Here is a 12,500-nt window from a genome sequence, read left to right on the forward strand (position 1 = left end):
CATGGCATTTTGGCTTCATTGAATCATTATGCGAGGCCAGACCCACCCGTAGACAAAACATTTTGTCGTCCAGCGGGTGGCGCTGGTTCACCAGGCTAAATCTAAACAATAATAGTTATACTCATTACTCACTTGGCAAGTCATCTTGTGAATTCAATTGAAGTTGGACTGTAGATTTTAGCGGTAGTATAGCCTTCCCTCTGCCTGACTGAAGTGCATTCGCAAACCAGGAAGCAATTAGATGAACATTAGTCCCGTCGTCAAAAAAGTAGGCTACTTTCTGGATATGTTTATCATAACTTCTCAGCGTGCTTCATCTAAGGGACTGTACGTTATTTACCGGGGGGGGAGGGCTGGTGCGCTGGAAGTCCGGTCAAAAAAAAAAATCATGGCCCCCCCCTCCACCTCAATTTTTTTCCCCATGGCCCTCCCCCCACTTCAATTTTGTTTTCCCATGGCCCTCCCCCTACAGGAAAAAAAATATATATGTAAAATTGGTAGATGAACAACCATCATGAGAACAGTCAGAGTAGCCTACATCAAGGGCGGTTGTCTGCACTATTATGTGCTATCGATATCAGTGGATACCTATGAGAAGCCGCTAGAATCTACCTCTGCGGCTGCATGGGATGCCTTTTAACTCCACTGTCACCAAGACAAATTGCCTTCACTATTTTTTTTACGTGTTAAGTAATAATAATAATAATAATAATAATAATAATAATAATAATGATAATAAAAACTTCCATTTCAATACCAATGTCCGAGTTGTTACTACTGTAAACTACAAAGTGGAGAGAGTTTCCCCACCGCAGCTTCAATATTTCCCTGCTCGACAAGCAGCGCCTTTTTTTACATGTTCAGCAAGCGAAGCCAGGGACGCAGGAACTGGTTTTGACCAGGGGGTGCTGTGAAAAAAAAATCTGTTTTTTTAGCTGCAATTTCCTGCGTTCTAATCAATTTTAGGGTGAGGAATGGCGAATCACATCTGAATAACTTCTTCATGTTTTATGTAGCCTAAACAAGGATGGCTAGATTTAACTTTTTTTTTCTTTAACATCTCACTTTGACATTATTAAGTTCTTCTTGCGGAAGTGAAACGCGCACCTGATGTGGAGGTGAGGGCGTGTTCAAGAGCAAATCGCGCTGCCTTGACAGTTTGTCTCTTCAGCATGGGCTGTGTGCAATGTGTGAAATTAGAAGAAATGCTTTGACTAGGCTATGCGATGCACTTTAAGTTCTTTGAACACAAATGTAAAGCACACGGCGGTGCCAATAAATAAAATCATGACTTACCAGAGGCTGTGACCACCAGTTGACTACAACACCTCTCCAAAATTCCTCTGGAAATGCCCATCCAATTCGTTGTCAAAACTTCCCAAACTGTTATAGTTCACCTCAGCTAGTTTGATATTTGCTCACGGGCATTTTCTATGATGCTCAATGTTCCTCCGTAGCAGTGAAAGAGAGTCAGCGCGGGCAATCTACAGTAGCTGCACCTGATCGTTTTTTTGACTACAGATACACGCTTCAGTGCTATAGTATGTACCGGGACCTTGCATCGCAAAGCGATGTGTTTCAGAGCATGTTTTATTATTGTTTAAAAAAAGAAATAAAAATAAAATAAATTAAATTCGGTTTTTTTTCCCATGGCCCTCCCCCTAACTCCGATTTTTTTTTGCCATGGCCCTCCCCTCCACCTCATTTTTTTTCATCATGGCCCTCCCCCCCCTACGCACCAGCCCTCCCTCCCCCCGTAAATTACGAACAGTCCCTAAGGGTTATGCTTCCTACTTGTGCCACAGAGTGAGCTTGTCGCAGCCATGATGCAGTTAATTTTGGTTTATGCCCTGTTTTGAAGCACGGTCTGCGCGATGTCATTCCACGCTGAAACTGCCTTCAATACAAAGAGTAAACTAGACGTGTCAGTTGTTTTTTAGCATCACAGACTCGACGAGAATGAAAATGAAACATTAAATCTTTATATCACGTGCATGTTTGATCGCACTGGCAGCCACAGTGGTAGTTTGGAACAAAGAATTGGCTCATCCTCGACCTCGGAACCACTGTTCAACTGTCCAAATAACTTCAGCGTCGTAACTTGCAAGCGCATGTGTTGTCTTTGGTTCGTGTAAATAAATCAAACAACAAAGCAAGGGCAACTTATGATGCAGTGACGCTGATCTCGAGGCATAAACCACCCTTAAGGCTCAGTTATGCTTCCTACATGATGCAGTTAATTCTTGTTTATGCCCTGTTTTGAAGCACGGTCTGCGCGATGTCATTCCACGCTGAAACTGCCTTCAATACAAAGAGTAAACTAGACGTGTCGGTTGTTTTTTTAGCATCACAGACTCGACGAGAATGAAAATGAAACATTAAATCTTTATATCACGTGCATGTTTGATCGCACTGGCAGCCACAGTAGTAGTTTGGAACAAAGAAGTGGCTCATTTGTCGAGGACTAAGCGGAATGTTTCCTCGACCTCGGAACCACTGTTCAACTGTCCAAATAACTTCAGCGTCGTAACTTGCAAGCGCATGTGTTGTCTTCGGTTCGTGTAAATAAATCAAACAACAAAGCACGGGCAACTTATTTAATGAAGAGCTCACAGTCCGTAGACTGACGAAGGTTAGAACAAGGAAGTAGCGCTTGTTCTCGACTCGAGGACAGAGCAGGCTGGTCGAGAGGACCAATCAGAGACCTATTTTCGCCCTTTCACGCCGTCGCTCCCTGCGTCGAGACACAATTTTGGGGAGGTGCCCCAGAGTACCTGCGTGATGGGGGGGGCTTCACTACGTTAACTGCGCGGCTCACTGCATCATGATGCAGTGACGCTGATCTCGAGGCATATGTTGCCTTCACCAGCTCGGGACCTCTCAAGACAGCTGACGACACTGCTCACATGACAATCGAGTTCTGGAGTTTGGCACATGAACGCCACGGATCCCGGAACAATCGGGATTCATGCGTGTTTTGTTTTGGTTCTCTTTTCTTTTTTTCACCTCACCTTGAGCCTCCACACCCACGACATATAATTTTAGCTGAAGTAAGCTAAATTAAACAGCCAGAGACCAGCATTACTGACATATGTGCATCTGCAATTGAATGACATTGACTGGTGTTGTTGATAGTGATTACAAGATGATATTTTAGCATTTATGATACTGTTTACATGTCAGTTGCATGCATGGGCGCCATGTTGATGATGCGTGTGTCGTCACACAAAACACAAGCTCGGGAACTCGTTCTTCTATACTTCCGCCAGAGATCAACCTCGATAATTATCGATATGACATTGCGTCACCAAATGTTCACTCCCACTTTCCCGAGGTTTTAGGTCGGCTTTCTGGGGATTCTCGATTTTTTGAACGAGCCAATAAACCACCCTTTAAGGCCCCGAAATCTAATGAAAGTAACGCTCCTCTTGCCTGCGTGTCCAGTTGCACGCCATGGTAAATAACAGGCAAAGGAGTCATCAAAACGATACCAGTTACTCATTACTCTATAGTCTTTCATATGAAAAGATGTGCAATGAAAAGCTTTTAATCTGCTAGCCAGATTAGAGTGCCCTGTGAATTTTTTGCATGGTGCGTGTTCTGTATTTCTCCCGTAAAAATGGCTTCTCACGAGAAGGATGCGTGGAGCTTCCCACATGGAAATAGCGTCATTAAGAAAAATAATAATAATAAATAATAATAATAATAATAATATATATTTTGAATCGGTCGATAGCCGAATGACGTTAGCACAAAAAACAATTCCTTGACAACTCCTTGGCCAAGGACTGGAGCTACTTTAAAGAACATGATAATTGCTTGACCAATTTTCTATGTCTAGTCTACTGTAAAAACTGCCGACAGAAAAGCGATGTTGATTTTAAAGTGCGTGGGTGGGGATAGATGTTTGCACATGCCGGTAAATTCTAACACATGGCGACATGTAGCCTAGTGGAACTAGGCTCGCACGCCTAGGACAACGTCTGAACAATCGCCCCTGTTTGAGCTGATGATGGGTGCGTATGGGTGGAGTAAATACAAAAAAAACCCTGAAACCACGCCCCAACCGTGCAGAGTTTCATTCTAACAGGGCTAGTGGAAAGACCCTAATAGAGTGCCATGCTACAAGGTGGGCACCACCAGCCCATAGGGGAAATACGTACCTATAGGTCGGTCTATGCATTCACAGTGTTCCATTGCTTCATCTAAAGTCTCTTTTCCATTGGGTTCCGCGTTCCGGTGCGGGCTTTATAAATATTCATGAAACTTGACGGGGGGTCGATGGTGCTGTCTCGCACGCATTTCCATACAACAGGACTAGAACTGGGCCGTATGATCAGCTGCTGCAACTAGCCGCGACAACACCGTGTTTTCACGCCATGGTGAATCTAAGCCCTAATCTAAACAATAGGGCCTATAGGCCTATATACACCAGCGATCTCCTTAACCTAGACCTATAGACATGTGTTAGGGCTTGTTCAAAAGCTGAGATTCTTAGCTTTTTACAGGTTTTTACGGCACGTGTTTATGTTCTTTAAATCCAAAGTTATTTAACTTTAAGCGGTCGCCACTTCAAGTAAACAATGGCGTTGTTCTCCAGCCGGATAGAGAGGAAATCTTTTTTGTCATGGCTGTGTTCTTTGTTCCCTCGAATAAACCACAGTTGTCTTTTTCATTCGAAATGTTCATTTTTACATTTAATTTGATAACAGCAAATTCGCCATCCCTCTGCAGGTTCGTATATGAAGATATGTGCAATGAAAAGGGCTACTTTAGTGTGCCCTATTTTGCATGGTGGTAAAAAAACGACTTCTCACAAGGAGGAGGCGTGGAGCTTTGGAAATAGCGTGATTTTAAAATAATAGCCTAATAGGCTATATAACTCCTTGGCCAAGGACTGGAGTTAGGCTACTTTAAAGAACATGATAATTGCTTGAGCAAATTTTCTCTGTCTACTGTAACTGCCGACAGAAAAGCCATGTTGATTTTTAAAGTGCGTGGGTGGGGATAGGTGTTTGCACGCCGGTAAATCCTAACACAGGCAACATGTAGCCTAGTGGAACTCAGCTCCGCACGCCTCGAACCACGTCTTTCGCGATTCTATAATCGCCCCTGTTTGAGCCCTGTTTGAGCTGATGATGGGTGTGTATGGGTGGAGTAAATGCAAAAAGAAAACGAAACCACGCCCCAGCAGTGCGCAGCCCCGTTCTAACAGGGCTAGTCGAAAAGGGACTTAAGTGGCACATGTACCTTCTTTGTTCAGATGGACCCGCCAACGGGTTCGTTCACTCATTGTTGAAAACAATCAACTACATCGTAACACAATTGCTATGACATTAGCAAAAGCTTTAAGTGTTAGGTTAAGACTTGATCATTACAACTTTTGTGACAATCAGTTTATGACATACGTTCTGCACAAAGGGGTTGCTCACCTATTGATGGAAATGACGGTCTCCGGAATATCAGGCATGGATGAAACCAAAAGTAATATACCAAAATACCAAAAAATGAACACTATTTTTGAGTGGGACTAAATGTTATATGAAACGGGTTTCATTTCAACTATTTTTAAAGTGTATGTAACAATAAAGAGGTAGAAATATTTGAAAGTGGGCTGAACTGGAGAGAGCTTGAACAGAGAGCAGAAGGAGGTTGTTCATCACCCAAGAGGTGCAAAGGGCGGTACGGTAAAACATATTTTAATCTTGTATTCTTGCCCTCTTGTAATCTCTGCTTGTCTCTGTAGATCGTGAGCGTCTGGACTATGTTGATGATCACCAGGACGTGTTCACCAGCTCAGAGACGTACGACATCGAGGTGTTTCACGTTCCGTCCATGGGCCTGTTTGCCGCCATGGCTCACCGTTCTGGACGGCCCGGTTCCGGAATCTACAGGTGGAACGCTGGCCGGTTCCAGCTCTACCAGAACATCAGCACCTGTGAGGCGGTCGCCTGGAAACACTTCACTGTCGGGAAGAAGGTGGGGACGATGGAAGAGACAAGCACACGCACACGCACACGCACACACACACGCACACACACGCACACACACACACACACACACACACACACACACACACACACACACACACACACACTGAACATTGTATTAGCATTGTCTAGAGATGTGTATGTGAATTGTTTTTTGCAATATCATGAATACAGCATGTACTGTATTGTACTGTACTGTACTGTACTGTACTGTACTGTGATTTCATTGCCATATTGGTGTTCAGAGGAGTGAGATGAGTGATCTGAACCTGAACATGTCATGTTACTGCATGATGCTCACATGTAAGAAAATTTGCCTGCAATGGAAAGAGTCACTCAAGTCCAAACATAAACCACCTTCCAGCGAACTAACAGTTGATCAGGTATTTCACCACACAGTAGTTCGCCCTTGAGTGCTTAGTGTTGGCCTACAGTAAGCATGCATGACATGTAGTAGCTGGCCTCGGTCCAGGGATGCTCTTGCACCCCCCTGTGTGTTGAGGGAAGGCATGGTTAAGTGAGATAAAGAGTGCGTCTTAATATGCGACCTTGCCTCCTCCACTTGCGCTTGTCTCCTCGTCCCGCCTCCTGGCCCCTCCTCCGTGGAGAAAACGATAAAGTTTCCCAGCTGTCAGCCTAACCACAACAACTTTTGAGGGACTGTTTTTCATTCACCATCCCAATTGCAAATGAGAAAAAGACTCTATAATTGAGCTTTTGCAAGATATTGAAATATAATGCTGTTGTAAGTGATGTCATCATGACGAGAAGCAGTGGAGGAGGCAAGGTCGCATATTAAGACGCACTCNAAGTAAGATGGAGGAGTTAGGGAGGGAGATGGGACAGCTCAAGAGCCTTCACGCAAGACAGGTGGAAGGGTAGGAGAGGATTAAATCTCTGTGAATGCAGGAGCAGTAATTGCAGCTGCCGATGCATTTTGCAGGCTCCCCCCAAACTATGGTTGTATACAAACAACAATTAAAAATAATTTATCGGCATATCACATACAACATCAGATTCCAGATCATTGACAGACCTACAGGTGTAGACCAAGGATGTAATGTACTTCAGGGGCATAGCTAGGAACCATATACCTGTTTTCAATTGGTTACTCACATTTTCCACACTTACTTCGAATTCTAATTTAATTCAAATACACAAATTCTACTACTGCTGATCACACTGCTTGCAAAATAAAGCACAATTTTTCAAAACATTCTTCATTTATGTGTGGGAATCCAGAGTATTGCAAACGGCCTGTTGTCTACAAACAATTTCAAAAGGGAACAACGGACAGCTCTCCTAGTCACTGTTTGGACCATCATTAAAATTTTGCAGTGGGGTCAAAAGTAAAAGTAGAAGTAAAAGTTAAAGTTAAGGTTAAAATTAAAAGTTAAAGTAAAAGTTAAAGTTAAAAAAGAAGCACAGTTTCCTTCCAACACAGGTAACTTAACGGTTACCAGTGGACCTGTGTCCTTCTCCTACGATCAGCTGGCTCTGCACTGGTTGGATCAGTTTTGTGGTGGGCGCTTGTTAGGTTTCCAGTGTTTTACAGCAATAACGCAGTCGATTCTATCTCATTAGGTGCAATGGAGTAAACAATGTAACAATATCATGTGCTAGTGTTGTACTTACACCATGAACTTACTTTAAGTTTTACTTTTGACACCTCTGATCATTTGACGGGTTATAACTTCCAAAAACAAAAAGGGCTCGTCTAATCCATCCTCCTGAGCAAATTGTCATTATACAAAGGCGTATTTATGTCATGCAAGTGCATTCTGCATTGAGAAATGATGCCATTGCAAGTTAAATCGTGCTTCTCAACGCCGTGGGAAAGCACTTTTGTCATGTGATAAAGCATTTCTGCTGCTTTACTTTAGCCAAAAACAGCAAATCAATCAAATGAATGGCGAAATTGTGGCAAAACTTAGCCTGTCGCGGGGCATTGTGGAGCACAATTTAACATGCAAATGCGGGATGCACAAACGCGATAGACGGTTTAAGTGATGACATTTTGTCCTGAGAGATCAATTTGAGTAGGAGCATTTTCCGGTAGAAGAAGTCACAGAAGAAATTACACAAAGTGGCGGCTTCCACTAATGTCAGATGGGCAGCGTGGGCCTACTGTACAGGGCTCTACCACCAGTCAAAATGGCTAGAGTATGTTAATTTTACTAGCCAAACACACATTCACTAATGGGTCAAAGTCGTATTAGTATATTCTACCAGCCAAACTGAAATTTCACGAGCATTTGGCCCGTTGGCTGGTGTTAATTTAGAGCATCTAGAGTCTATGTAGATTCATCAAACTTCAAGTATTCTGTGTGCTACTGAGGTGATCCTACGCTAGTTCGCCACTAAAACCCGCTACCTACCAGTTAATGCTCCTGTTTCGGTAGGGACACATGCACGCGAATTTGCAAACTTTGCCATTCATTCCTATGAGAGAGGTGAAGGCAAGTGAAAGCAAGCGAACAGGAGCGAAGCGAAGCGAAATTATTAAAGAAAGTTTAATGTTATGCAAATGAGGAGCGAATTCGCCTGCCGCGGCCCAATCAAATCAACAACATAACTGTTCCATTCCATTTGATTCGCTGCGACGACCTGATGACGGTTGGATTTCGCCTCTCTTCGCTTCGCGCGCTTCGCCTCCTATGTGTCCCTACCGTTTGGGCATGGGAGGCACAGCATGATACAGCTGAGCTGAAGGTCCAGACAGATAGCTCAGCGCTACCTATACTGTATGAGACTTTGGGAGGGATGTTTTACAAATGTTCTACGCTGAAGTCTGTACCAAAGAAGCCTTTAAGATCCTATTCCATATTCAGTTATCTAGATAAACATTCTGAATGCGGTCTGAGTTTCAATTGGCCGATTACAAAGGCAATAAAGTGGGAGACAGGCAGTAATTCTCGATCGCAGAGCATGACGAGTGTCGGACGAGCACAGTAGGCATCTGAACAAGGCGAAGTTAGCGAGACATGCTTGAAACGCAGCTGCTGTTACTACTGTGTGTGTGTGTGTGTGTGTGTGTGTGAGGGAATGTGTGTTGAACTATCTGACAGTAATGTCCGCCAAAGCAGCCTAGAGGAAAGGAAATGGCTGACAAAGCCATGAATCTGTCGTGTGTGTGTGTGTGTGTGTGTGTGTGTGTGTGTGTGTGTGTGCGCGCGCACGCGTATATGCATGTGCGTGCATGCGCACGCGTGTGTTTGTGTGTGTGCGTGCCTTCGTTCATTCGTACGTATGTGCGTGAAATGCATGCACGTGTCTGTGCGCGCATGTGTGTGTCTTTCTGTTATATCTACAGTACATTTCAATTCAAAGCTACATATTTGGCACCATTCTGTATTTTTCCATATGGTGTATCCCCTCAGGTGATGGTAGGCTACAGTTACTGTCAGGAGTGCTGACAGCTATGGTCAGGCTTTGGGCTTTGACCCCCCCACCCCCCAATACATACAGTACAATAGAAAGAGGGCGTCATTCTGGGGCCCCTCTCTCCCTGGGCCCAGGACAACTGAGCTTGTTGTCCCCTCCCGGTCGGTTTCCCTGCCTACTGTTGACAGGTCTGCGTAAGTGATCAGAGATAATCGATGCAGACAAACACTCCTGAGGGCCAGGTTTCCACGTTGGCCAGACGCGTGTGTCACATAGCGGTGGAAATGTGGTGTGCGTGTGAGCTGGCGAGTGTATTCGCCAGCATGTCACAGGTCAGGCGTGTGTGTGTGTTCGTGTGTGTGTGTGTGTGTGTGTGTGTGTGTGTGTGTGTGTGTGTGTGTGTGTGTGTGTGTGTGTGTGTGTGTGTGTGTGTGTGTGTGTGTGTGTGTGCTTGCTAGCGATTTTATGTGCCAGCATGTCACAGGTTAGGCACATGCGTGAGTGTTTGCGTACGTGTGTGAATGCGTGTGTGTGTGTGTGTGTGTGTGTGTGTGTGTGTGTGTGTGTGTGTGTGTGTGTGTGCGTGTGCGTGTGTGTGTGTGCATGATTTGGCGAGTGTGTTTGCCAGAATATCACAGGTCACAGGTTTGGAATTTGAGATTTGTTTTTACTGTCGCATGCAGTCAAATGCTGAGGTTAGAACACATAGTCAGCATTCTATTAGGCTGGCCAACCTCTCTGTGTGTGTGTGTATGTGTGTGTGTGTGTGTGTGTGTGTGTGTGTGTGTGTATGTGTGTGTGTGTGTGTGTGTGTGTGTGTGTGTGCGTCCTTGCGTGCGTGCGTGCTGCTTTTTTAACCCAGCCACACACCCCTTTTGGAGCACGTAACTTGCTTTCCGTCTTTTTTCTTTTCCTGTTTTTTTAACATTATCTTATTAAAGGTTAAAAATAATTTGTAAAACACAACATAAGGGAAAGTAGAGCAACAGATAGAGGAGTACAATGAAAAATAAAAAGGAAGAAGGAGAGAAAAAAACGTACCCAAAACAACCTGAATGTCCCCCAAAGTTTCCAACCATATACATTATTATACATTTCCAACATTTTCCAATTTGCAGCCCACTTGATAAACAATATGACATATAAGCATATAAACAATAAGCTCCAGTGGCACAATCAGTTAGAGCACAATACGAATAGTTACCACTAACACAGCAACAAATATTATTTGGATTTTTTAGAAGACGATTTCAGGATCCATTTGGAATACTTTCGCGGTCTTCAGTTTTTAGAATCACTGGGCTAATTTGTCCCAATAAATCTGTCTTTGGTCCAGGTGTTTTTGGCGGTGTCCAACTCCCGGGGCCCGGTGGAGGGGGGTAAGGAGGTGTCGGTCATCTACAAGTGGAACTTTAAGAAGCTGAAGTTTGTCCGCTACCAGAGCCTGGAGACGCACAGTGCTCGGGACTGGGAGGCCTTCACCATACACAACGACACCTTCCTTGCTGTGGCCAATCACAGAAAAGGTGCGGATCCGAAGCCGGCCAATGATATTGTTGCTTTTGAACATCCAGGAAGTTGTTTGGCCTCATTTACGCAACATGTTTATACAATGCAATACAATACAATAATATTCAAGTTACTCTATGAAAACTATGAATGACCAATACTGTTTTCATATTCAAAGATGTATTGCATGTTACAGTGTTGTGGTTTGTTTTTAAAGGTACACTGTACTGTGAAAGGATGGTGGCCAGATAATGTATTGCAATGTTCATTGAAACTGTGCTGCCTGTGGCCAAATTTGATCTTATAATGAATATTTATTATGTAATAAAGTAATATTTATTTACTAGTGGGACCAAAGTACAGTAAGTTTAGTCAATTCAAAAAGGCAGACATGGAGAAGATTCACCTTTTCATGTATGAAAAGTGATAATAATAATACTAGATCAGTTTTCTATAGGCTAGCGCTTTTCTTGGTAGGCTACTCAAAGTCGCTTTACAGAAAAGTGCAAGTGCAATTTTCCCAGTCATAATAAATACTTAGAATTTAATATTCATGAAAAAGTAGAATTTTGTGAATTGTCAGCATAAATTCCGGAAAGAAACTGCTTAAAATATTACACGTTGCACCTTTAATATCATTTTTTCACCTCGACAGCAAATGGCGACCACAACATCGACAGCGTGGTGTACAAGTGGAACGCGGGCAGCAAGTCGTTCGAGGTGAACCAGACGCTGCTGACGTCGGGGGCGTACGACTGGGAGTCCTTCTCCATCGGACCCTACCACTTCCTGGCCGTGGCCAACGCCTTCGACGGGGTCTCCACCTTCATCGAGTCCACCATATACATCTGGATGGGCGGCGCCTTTCAGCCCTTTCAGTCTATACGGGTGAGCAGTAGTACCGAGGAGAGATAGATATATCGGAGGGTGTACTGACGTCATAACAGCGTAGTACGGAATGATGGTGAGCGGAGTACAATTCTTCTTCTACGGTCAGGATTGGAAGCATGTTTAAGTGCAATGCCACTTCCGCGAGGGTCGGAGTGTGGGTCAACAGGTCATAGGTGAATGTTTGTCAGCTGTCCATAATTACCCCCAGCAATTACTGCTGACCAACAGCTGCAGTTAATTTGGCCACACGCTGAACACTGACAACCGGATATCCTCGTTCAGCACATTTTTGCGGAGTTCCGGATTTTGTGGAGTATGGAAATTGTGGTGTCACACCCACTGACCATGCGTAAGGGAGTCAATTTCCCATCCACTCGTGTCCTCAGGCCACGCCCCCGTACTACACCATGGCCGATGCATTTACCCCCGAGAGATTGTTCTTCTGTGTCGACTTTCGTTGGTAGTACTAAGAAGTGTGTAGTGTGTGTGTGTGTGTGTGTGCGTGTGTGTGTGTGTGAGTGTGTGTGTGTGTGTGAGAGAGAGGTTTAGGTTTAGATTAGGACAGCATTGTGTAAGAGAATGACAGGGAAAGCCTCTCTAATTTCATGCAACAAAACATCACTGACATTCACCTGGCCTTCAGGTCTTCACTACATGACAGACAATTATCACTCTCAAATCCACTGCTCTCTCTCTCTCTCTCTCTCTCTCTCTCTCTCTCTCTCT

The 12,500-nt window shown here is 44.1% G+C and overlaps 1 protein-coding gene across 1 annotated transcript in view; it reads left to right on the top strand.

Moving 5' to 3' along the window:
- tspeara (thrombospondin-type laminin G domain and EAR repeats a) overlaps positions 1-12,500 on the top strand; it is a 31,522-nt gene that overhangs the window by 13,137 nt on the left and 5,885 nt on the right. Inside the window, exons 7-9 of the mRNA XM_063212498.1 lie at positions 5,747-5,979; positions 10,711-10,900; positions 11,539-11,771. Of these exons, the coding sequence (XP_063068568.1) occupies positions 5,747-5,979; positions 10,711-10,900; positions 11,539-11,771 (656 nt within the window). The remainder of the gene's footprint in view (positions 1-5,746; positions 5,980-10,710; positions 10,901-11,538; positions 11,772-12,500) is intronic.

Source organism: Engraulis encrasicolus, chromosome 12 (assembly GCF_034702125.1).
Source record: "Engraulis encrasicolus isolate BLACKSEA-1 chromosome 12, IST_EnEncr_1.0, whole genome shotgun sequence".
Classification (NCBI taxonomy): domain Eukaryota; kingdom Metazoa; phylum Chordata; class Actinopteri; order Clupeiformes; family Engraulidae; genus Engraulis; species Engraulis encrasicolus.